The sequence below is a fragment of the Odontesthes bonariensis genome, chromosome 5 (assembly GCF_027942865.1).
Source record: "Odontesthes bonariensis isolate fOdoBon6 chromosome 5, fOdoBon6.hap1, whole genome shotgun sequence".
NCBI classification, from domain to species: domain Eukaryota; kingdom Metazoa; phylum Chordata; class Actinopteri; order Atheriniformes; family Atherinopsidae; genus Odontesthes; species Odontesthes bonariensis.
Genome location: NC_134510.1, coordinates 28,503,044 through 28,525,012, shown reverse-complemented (window position 1 = coordinate 28,525,012; position 21,969 = coordinate 28,503,044). Strand labels below are relative to the sequence as shown.

At 40.0% G+C, this 21,969-nt stretch overlaps 3 protein-coding genes across 5 annotated transcripts in view; all 3 read left to right on the top strand.

Moving 5' to 3' along the window:
• Window positions 1–21,969, top strand: part of rps19 (ribosomal protein S19) — a 234,451-nt gene that overhangs the window by 1,353 nt on the left and 211,129 nt on the right. The window lies entirely within an intron of this gene.
• LOC142380258 (CTP synthase 1-like) lies at window positions 6,849–18,032 on the top strand. Of its 2 annotated transcripts, none has more exons than XM_075465971.1 (18): window positions 6,849–6,972; window positions 7,839–8,019; window positions 8,189–8,359; window positions 8,698–8,798; window positions 9,511–9,627; window positions 9,823–9,906; window positions 11,127–11,207; window positions 11,572–11,723; window positions 11,881–12,013; window positions 12,174–12,262; window positions 13,022–13,116; window positions 13,350–13,412; window positions 13,545–13,588; window positions 13,671–13,767; window positions 13,863–13,918; window positions 14,082–14,178; window positions 14,396–14,540; window positions 15,664–18,032. In XM_075465971.1, the coding sequence occupies exons 2-18, from the start codon at window positions 7,854–7,856 to the stop codon at window positions 15,737–15,739; spliced, it is 1,767 nt and encodes a 588-aa protein (XP_075322086.1). In that variant the 5' UTR covers window positions 6,849–6,972; window positions 7,839–7,853; the 3' UTR covers window positions 15,740–18,032. The 2 variants fall into 2 exon arrangements, with proteins under 2 accessions (XP_075322086.1, XP_075322085.1); XM_075465970.1 differs by having other exon boundaries at window positions 6,849–7,013.
• rab42b (RAB42, member RAS oncogene family) lies at window positions 18,683–21,906 on the top strand. 2 transcript variants are annotated; one of them, XM_075465966.1, is made up of 3 exons: window positions 18,683–18,957; window positions 19,145–19,367; window positions 20,269–21,906. In XM_075465966.1, exons 2-3 carry the CDS (start codon window positions 19,150–19,152, stop codon window positions 20,717–20,719), a joined length of 669 nt encoding a protein of 222 aa, XP_075322081.1. In that variant the 5' UTR covers window positions 18,683–18,957; window positions 19,145–19,149; the 3' UTR covers window positions 20,720–21,906. The 2 variants fall into 2 exon arrangements, with proteins under 2 accessions (XP_075322081.1, XP_075322082.1); XM_075465967.1 differs by having other exon boundaries at window positions 19,101–19,367.

The following is a 21,969-nucleotide window of genomic DNA, read 5'->3' as shown; positions in this document are numbered from 1 at the left end:
TCGTTCCTTAATGATTATTTTTATGGCAGCTATGCTTCACTAGATGGTCTACAATGAGAAAAAGAGCAGAACAGCAGAGAGAGAGGGATAAACTCTGAATGTCTTGAGTCAGATTCAAACTCACCAGCACCTGCTGAGCTACTACAACGCTTTAGAGTCAACAATCTTAAATGGATTATTTCTCTGCAGATTTAACCCCTGCCTCAGCATGGGAACTGAGGATTTCTTGATAAACATTGACCAAGAGATAAGTAGGCAGTGTATGCAGTTAAGATCCTGTTTACACAGTGAGAAGTCACGGGAGGCTGGAGTCTAACCTTAAATGCACTGGATTGAAGAGGATACATTTTCTGAACAGGTATTGTATCTTGTAAAATTCAACATATGGTAAAGTGCAAAGACAAGGAAAGGGAAATGCCAGTGATTAAAAGTTATTTTTTTCTCACACATTCAGTCTTCTTCTACTTCACTTTGAAGCGTGGTCTCATTGTGGAGGGTTTATGAACCCTTGGGTCTCTGTAGCAAGCTGGCGTCACATCCAAGCTCGTTACCAAACAAATCACAATCTAGGGCCTGGCCACATTGGTTCTGGCCGGGTCATGTTCCTACATTCTTCAATACATGTGATCCAAAGTAATATGTCCTCCAATCAAGTCCTCCATTGTCCTATCACTCCTTCATGAGGACTTCTCACAGACTAAGCAGGGGGCTGAGATACTGACAGAGACAGATCCTCCATTGATAAGGACACCAAAATAGAACACTTCTTTGTGTTACACTGTAGCTTCTTTGTAGGCACTAGCAAGCCCACATGAGGTATGGGACGGGGATAGAGACAGCCATTTGACTGATACTGGGTTATTGTTGGCAAAATAAAACGTCTGTAATTGGGAACATTGGATCATTCGGAATATTTTCAAATAGTTTAGACATTAAAGAAATGCAAATGAAAGCTGGTGGAAACATGATACACTCACATTTGTAAAAACCTGAAGCAGCTCTAATCAGTATTTCACAGTATGCTATCAGCATTAGTAAATTCTGGATTAAATACACTTCTTTTGGTCCTGCAGATGTGTGTGTTGCTTTTCAAGCAAAATAAAAAATATCTAATAATAAAAGCCTCCTGTTGAAAACACAACATAAACTTTTAATCCAAGACGTTTTGGTCACGTAAATGAATTGTTTTGCAGAAAGGAGAGCATTCTATGACAGTCTCAGGAAATGTGCTCAGACTTAAGCAATATGAGAGAGGTATTCATCTAAATGGTGTCAAGCTGCATGGTCACAAGCTGTTTTGAACTTCGCAGCATCTGAGATATCAGCAGCCAGTCACACCTCTTCTTTCTGTCACAGCTAAGTGGTGTAAGCAAGCTGAACAGTCTTGAGTGCATGAAGAGTTTGAAATAACTGAATAACCGAGTTAGTGATAAAAGGACTGCTTGTTCAGCCCAGCCTAGCATCTGACTTGAGAATGACATGTGGTCTAGAAGTGCTAATACACGTGGCCAGAAAGGCATCAGGGACCATCTCATCCATAACTTTGGTATGATTTTCTTTCAGACTGATTTCTTTGTGTCCAGGATGATCTGAATGGAGTAAACTTAGATCTGATACTAATTCAAAGGAAATATAAGCTATTTGTATTTTAATTTAAAAGAAAAAAAAGAAACTACTGAAGGGATCATCTACTAAACAAGGGCTTTTACTCTGATTGTATGGTATTATGAAAACCACATTTACTTGGCTGCCTGTTTAATATGAAATATGGATTACACTTAAATTTAAGTAGAATACAGAGCTGTATTCACATCATAAATAAAGCAATAAAATCCATCAGTGTTTGGACTGGCTTTGACATATTGATCTTGTCACTATTCTGGCATCAAAAAGCTCTTAATAGAACAAATAATAGCAGCACCGGTCAAAGGCCACAACCCGAAGTACCCTGACTTGTTTGCACATTACACACATTATTTATAATGGAATATATGGCTTGATGAATGAGTTCCCATGATCTTCCTCTCCATCTATCTATTGAGCAGGCATGTCCCCCTGAAGGGGGGCTTAGCAGAAAAAAAGAGGAGAGAGTGCTTTCTAAATTAATCAGTCCTCCTCATTTCCTACTCTCCTCCCAGGCAGACAGACCTCTCCTGGAGGGGGGTCTGCGGCAGTAGGGAGGAGAAAAATCAAAACATTGTGGTCTGTTTTCATGGATGTGGCAGAGGCTCAGCCTCTAGCTGTGCTTTGGCTAGGACAGAGAAAAGGAAGTCGGGACAAAAAAAAGAAAAACAGGTACGGAGGAATAGGAGGTATGGAAAAAGAGAGTGAGAATGGAGTAGAGGAAAGAGAAGGTTGGAGGAAGCGGATGGTCAAAGTAATTGGGAAAATCACTGATAGGCAGAAGATAGCACAAGGCACAAGTTGTGTTGGGATAACAGAAGAGGATCAGGGGATATTCTGGCCCTCATACATGTACAAAGGCAGCTCACAGATGACAGTGCAGTGGCATACCGGGCATTGATCCAGAGTCTCATCCCCCTTGGGATCAGTCTCTCTTTTGCCTTAGTGGAGTGTCTCTCTCCTTTTCTCTCTCAAAAACAACTAAATTCCTATTTCTCTTTCACTCTATTTTTCTCCCTCTCATCTCTCTATTGTCATCTTTATCCAATAAACTCTCTCTCAGTGCCTTTCTTCACTGGTGCTCATAATCAAATTTGAGTTGCTCCACGAAAAGGAGGAAACACTAACTCTCTGTGCAGACACCACGGACAACGCCCTTCAACTGACATTTGTTTTCCCAATAACTTGTGGCTTAGCAGAGAAAATGGCATATGTCACACTCCCACAGAGGTACATGCATGCAGACACACACGTGTATGCACGTAGAATAAACAGTATTAAATAGTTTTAAGACAATGACAACAAACTGAGTGGTGGTTTCCACGGAGGCCTATGAGCTGGATTTTCTTTGAGAGACTATTGTTTGCCTCTGGCTTTGTGTTTACAACCAAGCTTGACCTTGTTGTCACATGTGTGTCGGTGTAATTTATATGTCTGTGTTTTTGTGTGTGTATGTTTATGTGTCAATAGAGGACCTGCAAATTTCCTCTAATGTCTTCAATCTCTTATTGGTAAAAAATGTTGGTTTAAACGATGGCTTGAATATTACATAGTGATAAAAGTAGAGTCCCTTCATAAGAAATGCATCACATCATTATTTTAGTACTTCTGAACATAGAACACATTGCCATTATGGCATCTTCCACTGGAGACTGTTTTGAAGCTATTTTGTTTTGGTTGATATTTTTTTGGACTGCAAGTACCTGATGAGAGTTGCTGCCTCATGTCTTGCGCACGTGACAGTTTGTGGTATAATTGTGACAGCCATAGAATGATAGTTTACATAATTAAAATCAGACAGAGATGCCTAATCACACTGATACATAAATGTTCAGCTCAGTATATTTCATACAGCAAGCAAAGTGTGTCCATAATTCATATCATCTGTGTCATCTAGATAAAAAAAAATGGATTATTATTGTTAAAGATTACTCTTAGCCTTTAACTGAACAGAACATGACAGTATTTGAGCTTTCGGATAGAAAATTCTTCATTAATAAAAAAAAATGAATAATTGATTAATAATTCTAGTTCCCAGATTTTTTTTTTTTTATTGTTTATCTGATCAAGAAACATCTTGTGTCCTGCCTACCACCTGGTTAAAATTGTTAAGTGTGTGTTTTAACTCTGCTGCAGTGCAGCACTGATCATCATTATCAATGCTACCCACATGCCTAACTCTTTGCCGCCACAGACAGTGTTTAGCCAGCCCACCAAGCACATGAGCAGCCATAATGACACTAATTGCCCAAGAGCTCACTTTTCCTCTGAGTGAGTAGTTGTGTACTGCATGTTGCCTTGAGAGCCATCTGTGTTTCCTTCTTAAATTGATCTCCCTTGCACACTCCAAAACTACAAGAGAGCAGGGAAATGCACCACTCCCAGTCATAAATAATGTGTATGGGGTGAGGGGATGTTTGAGCTGAGAAATGGACCTCTTTAGACCACTGGAGGTCTGGGAGTGAAGCAACCTTCTGACATTTGACCCTAATGCTATCTAGCTTCGCATGGTTGAGCCAAAGGAGACACAGCCAACACAAACTGATATTTAACTTGAGCATAGTGTTTATATGCTCATTTAAGCTCACAGACAGTGTCATTTATGCAACTTAAATCACCGCATTACAAACAGATTTGTATTTTATTTTATTTGACCGACAATACATCCTGGTACAAAGTTCAAATCAGCTGAACTCACTTTTACTTTCACTGTATAGTGCCAGATCACAACATAAAGTAATCCCATGAAATTCTCTTTTTTAAAAAACAACAATTTCCCTTTGAGTAAGTTCTTGGTGACGGTGGGATGGAAAGAAACAAAACAACGTCATTTTTAACTCCCTTTTAAGAGGGAGAAACCTCCAACAGAACCAGACTCAGCTTGATAGAAAATAGATAAACGATGACGTGGTGTTATTGTTAGCATTTTCATTATCAGTGAATTGGATGATTGCTCTCTCAAATGGCTCATTGGTCATAAAACATACTGTGTATAAATGCCTCTACATGTTATCCCAGTGTATGAACTGGATTTATTAAATGTTCTTTCAAAAGTCAAAACCTTCAAATATTTAATTTTGGAAATCATAAGATTCAGAAAAGCAGACCTCCTCATACTTTTTTTTTCAATTTAGCTGTTTTATTTATCCATCCATCCTGTTTCTATACCCACTTTATCCAACTTAGGGTTGCAGGCTTGGGGGGGCTGGAGCCTATCCCAGCTGTCATTGGGCGTGAGGCAGGGTACACCCTGGACAGGTCACCAGTCCATCACAGGGACACATACAAGACAAACAACCATCCACACTCACTGATAGGCTCACTCATAGAGTCACCAATTAACTTTACATGTATGATTTTAGACGGTAGGTGGAAGTTGGAGTACCTAGAGAAAACTCACGTATACACAGGGAGAACATGCGAACTCCACACAGTAAGACCCCAGTCAGGATTCGAACCATCTGCCCTCTTGCTGTGAGGGGACGCTGCTAAACACCACACCACCTGTTTGTTTATGTATTTCATTATTTGCATTTCAGAACATTTAATTGAATTGATGATTATCCAAAAAATACTTATTAAACTCTGTCAAATGCTAAAGGTCAAACTCCAAGTTTGGGTAAACACGGTAATTTGTTTTGTTATTAACACTTAGTCACACACAAACACACCAAAAGGTCGCTGATAAAAAAACACAATTTCACAATGCCAAAGTGTGAAACTTGAAAATCTGAAATTTAAAATCTATAAGTATGTCACTGTCACTGTATTTTCACATTGTTGCTAGTCTGCAGTGCTAAATTTAATGTTAGTTCTAACAGAATGGAAGTCACTCAATTTTATATGAGCTGAAACATGATTTGGATAGACAAACATCCATCCAGAATTCAAATCTCTTCGGACACACTGGCTTTTCTTGCTTTTTACATAGAGTACAAACAAGTGGCTTAATGGACAATCATTAACAAACAAGGATGAGCTGTCAGAGCTGACTTTGGCCACTGTCAGACCACAACACATTGCAAAACATGTTGTCTTATCATCTGTGTCTGAGGAAATGGGGACACGCTGTAGGTTTGATGGATGCTCTGTCTTCCACAGATGTTTTGCCAACATTTAAAGAGGTGGCATTACCTTTGATGTTTGATATTTTAAGATTGCAGAGAAATGAGAGAGGCAGAGTACCTTTTCATGCAGGAGGTTAATATGTGTCTGTGCTCACTTGTCAAATGTAATTGAAGGGAACAGCTTATGAAAATGAGGTGGCAGGGATGAGGTCTTTAATTAGATCAAGATCATGGACTGAAATGAATTAGAATCACCATTCTCATTACCCAAAGCAAAACTGGAGCAGTACAACAGTGAATACATAAAGGAAAACTTGAATATCTCTGACACTGTTACCGTGTACATTTGGATTTAAGGGGGAGGGGTTGTACTGCCTTCTGACCAAATCAGAAGTGATGAGGGCACCTATGGTTCACCAGTATTAATCTGTTTGTTTTCCCATCTGGTGGCTTATTTCCTTCCATAAAGTCAGATGGATTGTTATTTGTGAATGATGCTATGCACGATAAAAGCTCAATTTAGATGTAGGCTGAACAGAACAAAGTAGAACACATGTGACATCTAGTGGCGAGAGGGTTGAAAGTACATATATGAGAGACTTGGGTGATATTTTGATTTAATCATAATTTCTATTCATTTGGTAATCAAATAGAAAAAAGTAACGACTGACAGTAAAATTACCAATAAATAACCAAGGCTGGTCATAGAAAAAGCCTCACAATCTGTCGTACAAAACAACACAACACGATCAACACACACGATTAAGGTAATTCTATAAATGTAGTTTATTTAATTTAATCAAATTCAATTTGAACTCCTCACTTGATTTTACTTCGAACATTATATTCTTCCATTAATGTTGAAATGTCTTGCTCGCGCGAAAATAGAAAAATACTTCGCCCAAATTAGGCTTTTAAGGGAGAGTTTTTCGAGCATTTAACTCTCAATGCAGCCACTTCATTGGTGGATTATGGGTTAAATTGTTCCTGAGAAGTTAAAAAGAGGGCTTAATTTTCTTAATGTGTCAAACGTAAGCAGTTTTCTTTGGGGCGGGCGCTTGCTTTCTTGATCCATATTTCTTGCCAGTTGGTGGCGGTAATTTACCGTAACGTCGTTTGCCAACCGCCAATAAACACCAGAAGAAGAAGAAGAAGTAAGCAAGCTGTACCTTCTCAAGTGGATCACAGTCAGCTTTTCGTACACGTGTTTGTGTTGCAACGACAACGTGGTGGTTACTGATGCTTCACGAATAGAGGACAATTAATTACGAAAACAGTCCCTGTCGGTATACATTTGGACTCTTGTTTCTTCTTAGCTCTTTGGTAGGATGTGTGTTTTTAATGTCGTACTGTGCTATAGAGTCTGTTAAATAGCTGTAAACGTTGTCAGGCTGCTTACCTAACGGGTCACGGTTAGCTCGCTGACTTAAGTGAGTCGTTAATATGTCACAAATATTTCCTGCAGTGGCTTGTTGTTCATCAACCTTTTATTAAAATTATCGTTCAAAGTAATGCGAATTTATAGCTGCGGCTAAAGTATTGTGGGGACCAAAAACGTCAGCTAAGTTAAGGTCAAACTAGTAGGTTATGTCTCAAACAAATCGTCGTTGACAGTTTGTTGGCATGAGAACGTTAACTGAAATGTTGGAGTCATACAGCTGCAGCTCATTTTCTCTTGTCCTTAATGTTTACAATTGGCGCTTATGGCGCTGCTGTAGTTTCCCGCCATTTCGTTTTAAGTGATGTAGATGAGCTTAATAACCTGCAGTTCTTTACCAGCCGTTGTATATACACTGTCGGTGAAGGGTGTTATACCCTTATGTGTACCTTTATGTTTATCATATTTACTTTTTCAGTGTTACTCCTCCATTTTTGATAAATAATGTAAATGTTAGTTATCGTAAACATGGTATGCCCCCACCGTGTAAGAGTACGATATCTTCTAACTTTGTTGTTTGGTAGCTTTAGGTTTTTATATATATAAAAATAATTTTTTAAAAAGTCTTGTGTAATGTTCCATGTATGAGGTTTGATTGAACTTTAATTGAGTGACTAATAATGTGTTTTATATGTGATCGTTATATGTCAAACAGTAGTGGTTGAGCAGTATAAGTTTACCAACTGAATTCTTGTTCTTTCTGTGTTCAGTCCTCCTATGCCACTATGAAGTACATCCTGGTTACGGGTGGCGTTATCTCTGGTATTGGTAAGGGCATAATTGCCAGCAGCGTTGGAACAATCCTCAAGTCTTGCGGCCTTCATGTTACAGCCATCAAAATCGACCCGTATATCAACATTGATGCCGGAACCTTTTCACCGTATGAACATGGTGAGCCATTTCCTGCAGTTACCAAGGTTGACAGTTATTGTCCCCAAACATATACTGTTTTAATTGACAAATTAAGGCTCAGGTAGTTGGAATATAATTTATTCAGTAGTTTTGGAGCTACCATTACATTATTCCTGTGATAAATGAATGGAACGTCTGTGCTTTCCAGGTGAAGTGTTTGTTCTTGATGATGGCGGGGAGGTGGATCTAGATTTGGGAAACTATGAGCGTTTCCTGGACATCCGCCTTATCAGAGACAATAACATCACTACAGGAAAGATCTACCAGTCTGTGATCAACAAGGAGAGGAAGGGAGACTACCTGGGCAAGACTGTACAAGGTTCGACATAGCTTTATAAGAAGCTTGTGTTAGTACGTTTTATTTCTAAAAGCAAATCGCAGACACAGACTTTTTGGTAAAGCTGCTTTTTATATCCACATGTTTATGAGGGGCTGAAATTGCATATGCAAAGAGAAGTGAATCAGAACATCGTGCCTGCAAGAAACTAAATATCCACATTTTTTTTTTATTATGTAAACATGTGCAAATTGGCAACATTTTATTTATTTATTTTTTAATTATAATTTGATAACGGTTAGAATCCATTGTGCTTAGCCAATCTTTTACGTCATTCCTTTAAAGTCTGCTTGTTTGTTTGTTGTTGTTTCCCCCCTCAGTGGTACCCCACATCACAGATGCCATCCAGGAATGGGTAATGAAGCAGGCAAAGATTTCAGTAGATGACGATGGTGTGGAGCCTCAAGTGTGTGTTATCGAAGTGAGTCTCTCTCAGCAAAGTTTAATTTTTTTTCCAGTGTGACTGGACATTAATTACAGTTTTCTTCAGACAAAATGTAACAATTGCACTCCTGCTAGTAACCCTTGAGTTGCTGATGGCCACGATGTTGTATTTTATGAGTTGGTGAAACTGAGGTTCTGAAACCAAGTGTGTTGCCTGAAGCAAATAGATAATATTGGCAGCATTCAGCAAAACAAGTTGCGAAAGCATTGTACCCGCACAAGTAGGTGTGTCTGCATAATTACAGCAACAAGAAACATGAAGGATATAGGAATGGAGTTGTTGAGGAAAAGCTTTAAAACTACTCCCTTCTTTCACATTGGCTGTTTTTAACTGCGTGAAAGGGGGGGGGGGGGGGGGGAGAGAATCATACAGTATATTTGATTTAGTCTAAGAAAATGAAAAGTAAGTCTTTGTCATAAATCAGATGTTTGTTTTATAGTATGTACTATAAAAAGATTGCCATTGAAAAGCATCAAGTCCTCATAAACCAAGTTAAATTACTCTCCTGCCTCCAGCAGTTTTCTTCGTGCGGCATACTTCTAGCCAGCTCTTGACAGTATTATGGTTCAGTGCTGCTGACGGCACGCTGTTCTTTCCAAGTCTTTTGGAGTACATAGTGTGCAGATGACCAGCCACCTGTTTTCATGTATGCAGTTCCATGGTCTAAGTTGTTGTTTTGTGTCAACAGCTGGGGGGCACAGTTGGGGATATTGAGAGCATGCCTTTCATTGAGGCCTTCAGACAGTTCCAGTTCAAGGTGAAGAGGGAAAACTTCTGCAACATCCATGTCAGCTTGATACCACAGGTATAGTTCTCTAGTGAACACACACAGTATGCAGTCGTTGCCTGAAAACTACAGGAGAAGGGATGACTATAGCGTCACATTTTCCATTATGGTGTTTCATAATGAAAATTAGAAAAGACAGAAAATATCACTACTGACTTGTTTTGCACAGATATTTATGATTTGATTGAACTTGAATTTATCTTTTGTTCTCAGCCCAATACGACGGGAGAACAGAAAACCAAACCGACCCAGAACAGTGTCCGCGAGCTCAGGGGGCTGGGCTTGTCGCCAGATTTGGTGAGTCAGATTATAGTTGTTTCGAAAACTTGGCATTCCCTCTGAGATTGGGCAGTCTGCCCAAAACATCATAGGATGATCCCCTGAGATCAAAATTCCCTACCACAGATTAGTTGAACCTGTGATCGCATGGTTAGATGTGAATATGGCCGTGTGGGTACAGAGCATGTCACCCACACACAAGACCGAAGGCAAAAGCATGAGCTCATTTTTCTCCGATTTTTAATTAGAAGAATCTGACCAGGAGTTTCGATTTGTATTTTCACTTACGGAGTTGCCACTTACAAACACTAGCTGGATAATCAGTATTGATAACTACAGCGCTCCCATCACAGAGCAAGACATCAAAAATAATCCATCTGACACTGAGATCCATCAATGCAGCAAAGATGTGGTAGTTAATGATATTAAATCACCCAGAAAAAAAAACATGAGAGTTGGCTCTGCTTCCGTTACAACATGTATGGACAAAACAAAATAACTGACAATGTGAAGGCAGATAATATGCAAAACTGTTGCCTCAGCAAGAATAGCAGTGTAAAAAGCACCTAACATTAAGCTGCTTTAGTTGTCAAAGTACTGAGTGAAAAAATAACCTAAAAAGAGTGCTGGTAAACAGAAAAATAGCTTACAAATGGCAGGTTGTAGCTGTGACTTCTGCACATGAAGCTGTCGCATTGTGAATCGAGGGATTTAATGGAACGTCGACACTGCACTGCATATGGTGCTCATGTAGTCAGCTTGCACAATCTGTGTAATCAGTAAATATCTACATCGTTGAGGATGTTCATCCACTCCCAGCTGTTTGCGTTCCACAGTGCAGCCTTCTATTTGCAGAACAAATATCAGCTCCAAAATGAGCATTTTCCTAATTTTATCTGTCGCACTTTGCGTTCATTCAGGTTGGGCAGGAGTGTTTGGACAGTATCTAATAATATAATCTGAACAAAAAATGATATAATCAACCACTATATTAATATAGTTTGTTATATGAGATCATCAGATTGCCCACCTTTAATTTCCTCCCGCACATCAGATATACACAGGACCAACTACCCATAAAGGATTATGTGTAGATAAACGGGTCATTCATTGTCATTGGTTTATCTTATGATGTAGACAACCAAATTAAAGCAGAAAAAATGACCTGTTAAGTTTGCCCTGGTGTTATTATGTGTACTTGATTGTGTGGGATTATACTGATTGAGATCTTTTGGCAGATTGTGTGCCGCTGTGCAACGCCTCTAGAAACGTCTGTCAAAGAGAAAATCTCCATGTTTTGTCACGTGGAACCCACACAGGTGATGTATTGTTTTGTTTTTAACACATTTGCCGAGAAGTTCCTCAAAACCTGATTCATGAACTAGTACAACTCATGTGATCACCACTGAAATCTCCAGTGTTGGCGTGTTTTCTTTGATCTGACAGTACTATGTTCAGATAGTTGGCTGGTAATTAAGGTCATGACTTGGTTGTGTCTGAACATGACTTTTTTTAATGTCTCCAAGAGACATTTAGAGAAACCCTATCCTTAAATATCAAAGAGCTTGAATAACCTTAAAAAAACATTTCAAGGTAGAATGAGAACGTGAAGTCGTTAGTCATCTGCACCTTTTTATTTGAGAATAAATACCCTGAAATCTTTTCTTTTCTTGCTCTTTGCAGGTGATCTGTGTCCATGATGTGTCCTCAATTTACAAAGTGCCTCTTCTACTGGAAGACCAAGGTGTTGGGAACTACCTCTGTCAGCGATTGAACCTGCCTATTGAGATGAGGCAGAGAAAGATGCTCACAAAGTGGAAAGAGATGGCCAACAGGTGAGAAAGTGCCTATTTTTCCAATCTGACAGAACTAGTTCTCAGTTATGGGACGATTGGTTCAGTCATCGCTGCAACTTCAACTCAAAAAAAGCGTGTTCCCGTGACACTAAATCCTTCTTTGCCAGTCCTGTGATTCATCTCTATCTCTTTTCAGATCTGACCGTTTCTTGGAGCATGTTTCCATAGCCTTGGTGGGAAAATACACAAAGTTATCTGACTCTTACACGTCTGTTATTAAAGCCTTGGAGCACTCGGCCCTCGCCATTAATCACAAACTAGAGGTCAAGGTATGGACATGTTTATCACTTCTTTTCCTCCACAAAAGAGTATAAACTTGTATCGCGATAGAACTTGAAGAATGTCGCACGTATGCCTGTTTTTATGCCGCTGTTAATCTGATTATATGTTTAACATCTTTTCCAACTCAACGTTTGTTGGTTTTTACAGTACATTGACTCTGCAGATTTGGAGACCACAACTCTGCAAGATGAACCGGTGAAATATCATGAGGCGTGGCAAAAACTCTGCAGTTCTCAGTGAGTATATGTGACAAAGTAGTAGTGTGAAAACATGTGACTGTCGGTTTGGAAAATCCTGAACATTATCAGCTGATGGGAATCATCTAGTGGTCCCAGTAAAATAAAACGATCATTTAATCCACTTGATGGCAGTACAACTTTCAAAAGTGCAACATCAGACATTTAAACGTCTTAGATGTTCCACAGTGCGGACCAGTTATTTGTTAGAACTGGTATATTTAGGTTTGACTTGCAGTCATTGATGAGGTAGAACACTGTCTCCACTGTCAGTGGTGGGAATCTTCCTTAAGATCACAGCCAGTTTTCAGCCATTGTCAATGTTTTCAGTTTTTTCTGGATTCTCTGAAAATTGTTATTGACTCTGAAAACATTTACAAACACTGTTTTTAACCTGCCCATGCAGTCTTTCAGAGGAGAAGGGAGTCTTACTCATTTTTCTTCAGAAAAATTTAGTCGCTTTGATTTTCTTTTTTTTTTTCTTCTGAATCGAATCCATTTATTTGAAATGTGTTTCTTACATTACATTTAAACCTGTGAATAAGGTTTTGTGGAAGACTATAAATAAAAAGCATGGGTTTCAATATCCAATATACTGTCTTTGTCCATTTTCTGATTTGAAGTCAGTTGCAAATGATGCTTTCTGTTCATATTTGCATTTTATACATCGCAACTTTAATGAAAATATATTTGTAAATTCTCCCAATTGTGCCGGTGAAGTGAACTGAAGCTCGATGGGCTTTTCTTTCTTTTAACCAGCGGTGTTTTGGTACCTGGAGGTTTTGGTGCAAGAGGGACAGAGGGAAAGATGCTGGCTATCGGCTGGGCAAGGAAACAGAATATGCCATTTCTGGGTAAGAGAGATTTGGTGTGTTTTTATGAAAATGCTCAAACAAACGAGAACAAACTAGACTTTTTATGTTGCTAATCAGTAAAGGCCTCTCCTCAACTTAATGAATTTGAATGTGTGTGTGCATAACTAGATGCAAATAGAGCTGTCTGTGTAAAGAAAGTAATTAGTACCACTTTAGTCTTTATTGATGAGTGTATCATTGGCTACAGATCTTGCTGGTCTTGTTTTGTGCAGGAGTGTGTTTGGGCATGCAGCTAGCAGTCTGCGAGTTTGCCCGCAATGTCCTTGGATGGGAAGGTGAGTACTTGTGCAGTTACACTGGGGAAAAAAAACATTTGATCCTTATTGTGTCTAATTTATTAATGATAAAAACATATAGCTGTCGGGAAGTTGAGTTGGGGTGAAATCACTTTCGCTTATCTCTTTCAGATGCCAACTCCACAGAATTTAATCCAGAAACCAAACACCCTGTGGTAGGTTATCTATTCCACCCCCACTCTGCTCATATTTCATTTTATCAGCAAGATAGCTGGACTTCTGATTTGATCTCTGCAGGTGATTGACATGCCAGAGCACAACCCAGGACAAATGGGAGGGACTATGAGGTTGGGGAAGAGGCGGACCATTTTCAAATCTAACTCCAGTGTACTGAGTATGTATCATTCTCAACCATAGGGTGGCTGTTGGTTTTTTTTCTTCTGTTTTCCAACAGCAGTGTTTGTTACAACCCATGTTTTCCCGTTGTAGGAACACTGTATGGAGATGTGGAATATGTTGAAGAGAGGCACAGACACAGATTTGAGGTAGAAACTAAAACAAGATTTTAGCTTTTTGTCTGCGAGCAAAATATATTGAATATTAATACAAGCTATATATTCCAGGGTTCAAATGTACTTTCTATAGATTATTTTTCATCTGGTACATATACTCAAGAAAACTGCCCTACATCATTAAATGTCATTATAGGTGAATCCAGAGCTGACGCACCACTTTGAAAGAAAGGGCCTTCAGTTTGTTGGTCAGGATGTGGAGGGGGAGAGAATGGAGGTCGTTGAAATGGACGGTGAGTGGTTATTAAGCATCCCGATGCTGCTTTTATATATGCTGCCTTTATAAATGCACCTTTTAAAAGACGTGCTTTTGAGAGAAATCGCCAAAGAGACATTGTGCTTCACTTTAAACTGATAAAAAACATTCCACCAATGTGTTTCAGCAACATGTGTGTTGTAACAAATGACAAGGTCCTAACGCTCATCTTGATCCACTTCTTTTTGTCTCAGATCATTGTTACTTTGTTGGAGTGCAGTATCACCCGGAGTTCACCTCCAGACCCATCAAACCTTCTCCTCCATACTTTGGTCTCCTGCTGGCTGCTGCAGGAAAACTCCAGAGCTTTCTGACCAAGGGCTGTCGCCTTTCTCCACGGTAAATTCCAGCAGAGCAATGAGTCACCAGCCGAATGTTATCTGATTGACAGTCAAGGGATGCTCCGGGAAGCACTTCAGTAATAACTCAACACAAGTGTAGCTACAAGTTTTCTTAGTTTAAAGACAGAAGCTTGTTCCACAGTTATTTTTCTACAGTTCTGTTTGTCTATTTCCATATTTTTGCTGCATTGGCTGCAGCATTCCCTCATCAGTTTTAAAGTGGGTTTTTGGCATCGAAACACATTTGAAGTTCAGACGGTTGTTTTTACTGAAAGATTTTAAGAAGGCACTGTTATGTCACCCGTCAAATAGTTAAATGCTACGTTGAGGCTTCTGTTTTGCCTTCATCTTAGTCAATTGGAGGGACCATATTTCCATATTTTTTAAGAGGGTGATAGAAAGGCATATCTTTGAAGCCATTCGTCTCTTTAATTGTTGAATTAATTTCAAAAGGACCACTATGTCAGTGACTAAAGTTGACACTATTGAAGACGGCTGTTTTGGAGCCAGCCTTAGAGACTATCAGTGGTTCTGCATTTTAAATGAAGGCAGGACTCTGGAAATTTGGGAATTGAATCCTTTGTTATTTTGAATCTATCGTTTTATACTGAATTATATTCATTTCCAGCTTTATATTGATATATTCAGCCTTGCATTGTTAATAGCTCCCCACAATGAATAAAAGAATCCCCCCCCCCCCCCCCCCCCTTTCCTTTCCATCCATTCAGTGCATCTGCTGCCCTAAAGCTGAGGTCAGCTCAGTACCAGAGCAGAAAATACATTTTTCAACAGTATCCAGGGCACTTCCATCATTATTTGGAACATTGTCCACATTTAAGATGATCTGATTTTCAGACTTGACAGAAAATAATAAAAATTGAATAAGCTGTTCTTAATGTTTTTTTTGTTTGTTTTCATGGAATTAGGATTTGACTTAACCATGGATGGGATGTTAAATGGGACAGCAGAAGCAATAGCTTGATCACTTATATTGTTCATATGTATCATGCTTATTATCAGCTGACTCATGACTACCATGTCTGCTCCTGTAGTCGCAGTGAAATAATCTGATGGGTAACCCAGATTTTTAGTCCTCATAATGTCTTTGTCTCTCATTTCAGGGACACTTACAGCGACCGCAGCGGTAGCAGCTCTCCTGAAGTGGACATCTTGGATCTGAAGATCCTCTCTTTGTAGTTATACCAGTCATACAGATAAATTGAACCCTAAAAAAGTGCTCTGAAGCAAGCTCTGAATTATGCTACTGAAACAACAGTTGAATATAACTGTTTTTATTCTGTTAAAACATCGTAATAATTTATACTTTAAACATATGAAGTTCTCAGTGACCATATAAAGGATTTCAATTAGATATGCCAGTGTATAATATCTACAATAAACAAGGGATGAATGGCATGGATGCTGTGGGACGGTTGTTGAACTTTAAAAAAAAAAAAAAAAAGTTAAGTAAATGGGAAGAATACAAAAATATTTTATATTTTTGGACACTGAAGAGGGGAAAAAAAACTCACCATAAACCAGACTCATGCTTGTAAACATGTTGTCCTGATCACTTTACAAAATCGAGCTTCTTAAAGCTGGAATGACACACCCAGCTCATGTGGTTGGGAACTGAGTCACCTCTGCATACATGGACTCGTGTCAGTTTCAAACGGGCCTTGATGCTCCATACGTGTGTCAGACTTTCAATGTACTGCAGGTGTATATCAAAACTAGAGCTGTGCATTTCAAGTGAAAATACTATCCAAAGTCAAAACGGGAATTATTCAGTCATTTTTCAACTTTGTAAAAGTCAATGAGGATAAATGGCCAAGTTGAGAAGTGTTTAGCTGTAACTGCAGCTGGATACTGATTTCAATGCTGTGGTAAACTGTACGGGCTCGTGCTTTGTGTGGTGCTGTATATGGAGTTTAGGCACGGAAAAATACCTATTCGCAATTAAGTAACATCAGAATAAATTGATAAATGATAAATGGTTACTGTAGTTTTTTTTCCGTTATTCTGCAAATAAGTCCAAACCTGTATGAAAACACTATTAAGAAGCATGAGATCTGGCAGTATTTGCCACACTTTGCTTGTGAATGATGGTAATTTGATATCCTATACGATACATTTACTTTCTTGAAATGCTTGTGATTTGCTTCCTTGGTGTGTTTCTCCTCTGTTTCTTTAGTTACAGCTTTAGATTTATATGATATTGTTTTGTATTTATGGAATGCCCTCTCCGGGTCGGGAATGAGATCCTTCCCCAAGTGGAGGAGTTCAAGTATCTCGGGGTCTTGTTCACGAGTGAGGGACGAATGGAACAGGAGATTGACAGGCGGATTGGTGCGGCGTCTGCAGTGATGCGGGCTCTGCACCGGCCCGTCGTGGTGAAGAAGGAGCTGAGCCAGGAGGCGAAGCTCTCGATTTACCGGTCAATCTATGTTCCTATCCTCATCTATGGTCACGAGCTGTGGGTAGTGACCGAAAGAACGAGATCGCGAATACAAGCGGCCAAAATGAGTTTCCTCCGCAGGGTGTCTGGGCTCTCCCTTAGAGATAGGGTGAGAAGCTCGGTCATCCGGGAGGTGCTCGGAGTAGAACCGCTGCTCCTCCGCATCGAGAGGAGTCAGATGAGGTGGCTCGGGCATCTAGTGAGAATGCCTCCTGGACGCCTCCCCGGTGAGGTGTTCCAGGCCCGTCCCACTGGGAGGAGGCCCCGGGCAAGACCCAGGACACGTTGGAGAGACTATGTTTCTCGGCTGGCCTGGGAACGCCTCGGGGTCCCCCCGGAAGAACTGGAGAAAGTGGCCGGGGACAGGGACGTCTGGGTCTCTTTGCTCAAGCTGCTGCCCCCGCGACCCGATCCCCGGACCAGCGGAAGATGATGGATGTTTTGTATTTCCCTCAAATGTGTACATGAGTAAACTAAAACCCAAAGTTTGGGACTGTGGGGTACAGGCATGCATATGAAATCTTCTGTTATATTGATTTATGCATCAATAAGTTACATGGAAAGGTTTTTAAGTAATGCTGCATATTGTTCGATATTAACTGTCGATGTGTTTCTGCGGTTGGGAGTTTTATTTGTATTCACTGAAATTGAACTAACCACTTCAGAGTGCATGGCTTGTGGCCTTTTACCAGCAAACATGAATTTGTGCTCTTTTGCCTTTTACTGCCATATCTGAACCCAGAACTTCCTAAATTAATTATGCTGATGCACAATCATCTGACAGCCAAGCCAACCTTAAGTAACTCTTGAGTCAACAACTGTCGGAAATGGACAAATATAGTTTGAAAACTGACATAAAAATTAAACTTAAGATCTCTGTTTTACCTGAAAACATCAGCAGTCAAAGGCACTGGCAGTTGTTTCCGTTGATGACCCTAATGTATGAAAATGCCATATTTTCTTTATTTAAGACTTAGATTTATGTGTTAAGCTGTACTTGGACCTATTTCTAATAAATACGATTTCATTTCTCCTGGCATACTGATGATAATTCAAGTGATCAAGTTAGAGATATGAAGTGCACTTAGTTCACCATAGAAGCTAGAACTAATAATACCTACAATATCAGAAACTATAGCTAGGAATAAACATCCTGAATATCTGGGTGATCAATTGGACTCCATTCTTAAGATACTGCACTGTAATAAATTAGGGAAAAGAAGCACTGAAAGACCCATAACTGCTGTTAGATTAAGCCTTAAGTTCATGAATAGAGAGTTTGACTGGAGTAAATGCATCACATTAAGATGATCATTATGCTGTTACTAAATATGAAAATACTTGCACATAGACATCAGCCCCGGTATGCCCGTTTCCCAGGGGATTCAGAGCGCCATTGTTACCAACTTCCCTTTTTTGGTAGCAGTGTTCACTCGAAAGATGAGATCATAAAGTGATTAAGAACTGTTGCAAACTATGTAGGCAGAGACTCAACTCTGTGTCATTTTCTGTGTTTGTTAATGGTGATTTATGTATCAGTAAGTGACCTCAGGAAACAGCTGAGTTTCCCTTAATATGATAATACACACAACTACTTCCTCAAAAAAAACCTACCTCCCCCATCTAGCCCTCCCTATGCCCTTGTGCATTTGCCCCTCCCTTTGTCAAGTATCAACAGGCAAACTTTAGAAGTCTACACTCATGCACATGCTTACAGTAGCAACTGAGATCAGCAGCTCAGATGAAAACTGCCCTGATACTGCTATCAACTCCGTGGGACACATTTTTCTACATAGCTGCTTTTACAGAGGAGTGGATGAGACACAATGGAGATAAGATTGAGAAACTTGCTCTTCAGCCATCAAATTCATAGAAGTTTGGGATGGCTGTGAGGCTACCACTTTGTGAGATTAATAAGGAGTGGCAGCTTGGTTGTTTCTCAACATTTGGAGCAGAGGTAAGAAATCGGCTGGTGTGGGAGTCCTTTTATTTTGCAAGATCCGCCTCTGTTGATACAGTTTTAACAGCACCATCAAGGGTATTCACTCCATTCCTCTTTAATCTTACCGACATCAGTTTTGTCCTTTTCATCCCCACAAGGTGCCTGCTCTGAATACTTCTTTTTTTTTTTTTGTCACTGCCAGCAACAATGGACCTGACTTTGTGGCAGTACCAGTTCAGGATCATCATGCTGGGGGACTCGACTGTGGGCAAGTCCTCCCTGCTGAAGCGCTACACTGAGGACATGTTTTTAGAGTCCATTAACCAGACAGTAGGTGTAGATTTCTACGTTCACTTCCTGGAGGTGGAGCCAGGGGTCCGTGTCAAGTTGCAGTTCTGGGACACAGCTGGGCAGGAGAGGTTCAGGTGAGGACCCACTGTACAGCTGTAAAGCTATCTATTATCCCCAATCATGTCAGGCATGGCTTAATATACTTTTGATTAACAATCCTTTTGTATTGTTAGATGTTTTGATATATTAAACCTGTGCAACACTTCTCTGGACATCGGGCCTTGTGGAACAATTCTGTGCCTCTTTTTATTAGACAAATAAATGAAAGCACCATTCATATTGTGAATATTGCGAAAGCTTCTGGTGTGCATGCAAATATCCTGCCCAAATAAAATACCTCTGCTCCTTCCATTCGCTGCAAAGCTGTTCATCAGTGTTTGCTTTCAGTTATGACCGTGTATCCACCCTCACAAGATCAGTGTGCAATGTGTACAAAAATGCAGCATGTGCAGTTCTGTGAGAAGGCCGTCTTTTCCAGCCTCAGCATATCGAATGAAAGGAGTAGAAGTGGCATGTTTCATTCTGTCTCGAAGTTTATCATTTCAGATGTCTACTTGAATGAGCTGTATCAAATAGCAAACTATGCCTGTGTGTATTTACCTCGGCGCTCCATGGTATCTGTAATCCCACGACACAGCTAAAAGCTCAGCTGAATCATTTTCAATTGGACACATTGTAATAAAGTAGTTTTTTTCAGTTGCAGGACCCCTCACTCTCAAAATAAGCCAGTGACTCATGGCACATTTGCATGCCTGCTGAGGGTTTCGTATTTAAACACATTGGCTATCAGTTTCTAACAGAGAGATAGATTCTTTGTCAATCTGCTTATCTGAAAGAATTTCACTTCTTTTCAGTGCAGAAGCAGCCAAGCAGCTGGCAAGGTCTGAACTCTGCATTCTCCACTTTGGGGTTTTGGACTTTTCATGTGTTGAAATTTAAAAAAAATGAATCTCCCCTTCTTTTTTTTTTTTTCAGGTCAGTGACCCGTTCTTATTACCGCAACTCAGTTGGAGGCCTCCTGGTGTTCGACATGACCAGCCGTGACTCCTTTGACCATGTTAAGGAGTGGCACGCTGAGGTGTGCGAGAGAGTGCAGCCGCATAAGGTTTTGTTCATCCTGGTGGGTCAGAAGAGTGACCGAGATGCCTGCGGGGAGAGGGTGGTGAGCCGAGAAGAGGCTGAGAAACTGGCCGGACAGCTGGGTATGCCCTATGTAGAGGCCTCTGCAAAGACTGGCCACAACGTGAAGGAGTCCTTTGAGCTCCTCGCCCGACGGGTTTACCAGGGTCTGCTGAGCGGAGAGGTGGAGCTGCAAGAGGGCTGGGATGGTGTAAAGTGCGCTGCCCCACACGCACTGCAATTACAAAGAGCCAGCCATTCTCAACCCGCCACAGCTCCCAAGAAGAACAAGAAGTGCTGTGGGTAAACAGTGTGGTAGTCAGCAAAGTGAACTCGTGTCACTGTAGGACCAAAACTGCCCGTCAGGAAGTTGGAATTATGGTGACCATGTTCTTAGTAACCATCATGAAACACTTTGAAAGGTGTTTTTGCCCTTTTCGTTGTGAATATACAGCCTTTACCAGTTGTTAATACAATCTCAATTAATCCTAAAACACTTAATGATTCAAATATCAAATTCAACAGAATCATTTTGCTTACGGTAATTAACATTTTTTACTTTTTAACCACAAACACACTGACATTTGTTTCCAAGCAAAATGTCTTGATCGCAGTTGGATCGATTACAGTTCAGTGTGCTTCACAGGCTCGATGTGCAGCCTGATCGCTTCATTGATTAAACTATACAAACTACTAACAATCTTCACTTTTACATCGAGCTCAAAGTGGGCCCAACAAAGTAAAGCCTCACAAACCTGCAAGCGAATCTGACTTTTAAAAGCACAGGCTATAGATTTAGTATTTGGTTGACCCATAATTGAATGAACTTTTTAGTGAAATGCTAAGCTTAGCCTATCTGACTAATGGACTTATGAGGTCATTTCTTGCCTCAGTTCAGAAGGGGGCTGGGGTTGTAAAGGTTACATGCAGCAGTCAGTGCTTTCCCCTTAATTAGTCCAATAGGTGCTAAATATGTGTGTGCCACAACCACATTCCATCTCAAGGCAGGGGATAATAACACATTTCTTCTACTATTGATTTTTTAACCTTAAGATCTGCAGCCTGCACTGGGAAATGGGTTTTTCAACCTTAGAGGAGCCAAAAGATGTCTCTGAGAAGTTAGAAAGCATGGGATGTTTGCCTTTAATTAGGAAATGACTTTGTATTTTTTACAAAGAGAGCAAAGAAATGTATCTTTGTTATGTGTCCACATGGTGAGAGCCACTGTATGACAAAGGCATTTGGGAACCATTTCAGAACAAATATCAGATTCTTGTTTGTGTTAGTTGTTTAGTCTGTAACTGGCAGCAATGAAAGGTACCAAGAGGTTTAGATTAGAAACCTCACCTTTATGTGAACTAATCTTTGGACCCCGAGTAAGTGTTCAGAAAAGGCCTTCTTACACTAATAATTGCTCGGCATCTTGCGAGTGATTTATTTTCAGGCACCGTTGTTGAAATTTAATTAAAAACTCTTGGGTGCCTATGGAAACTATTCTTTTGATACATTTTTTTTTCTTCCAAGGTTTCCATCGCCATTATGGTTCTTCCAACTGAT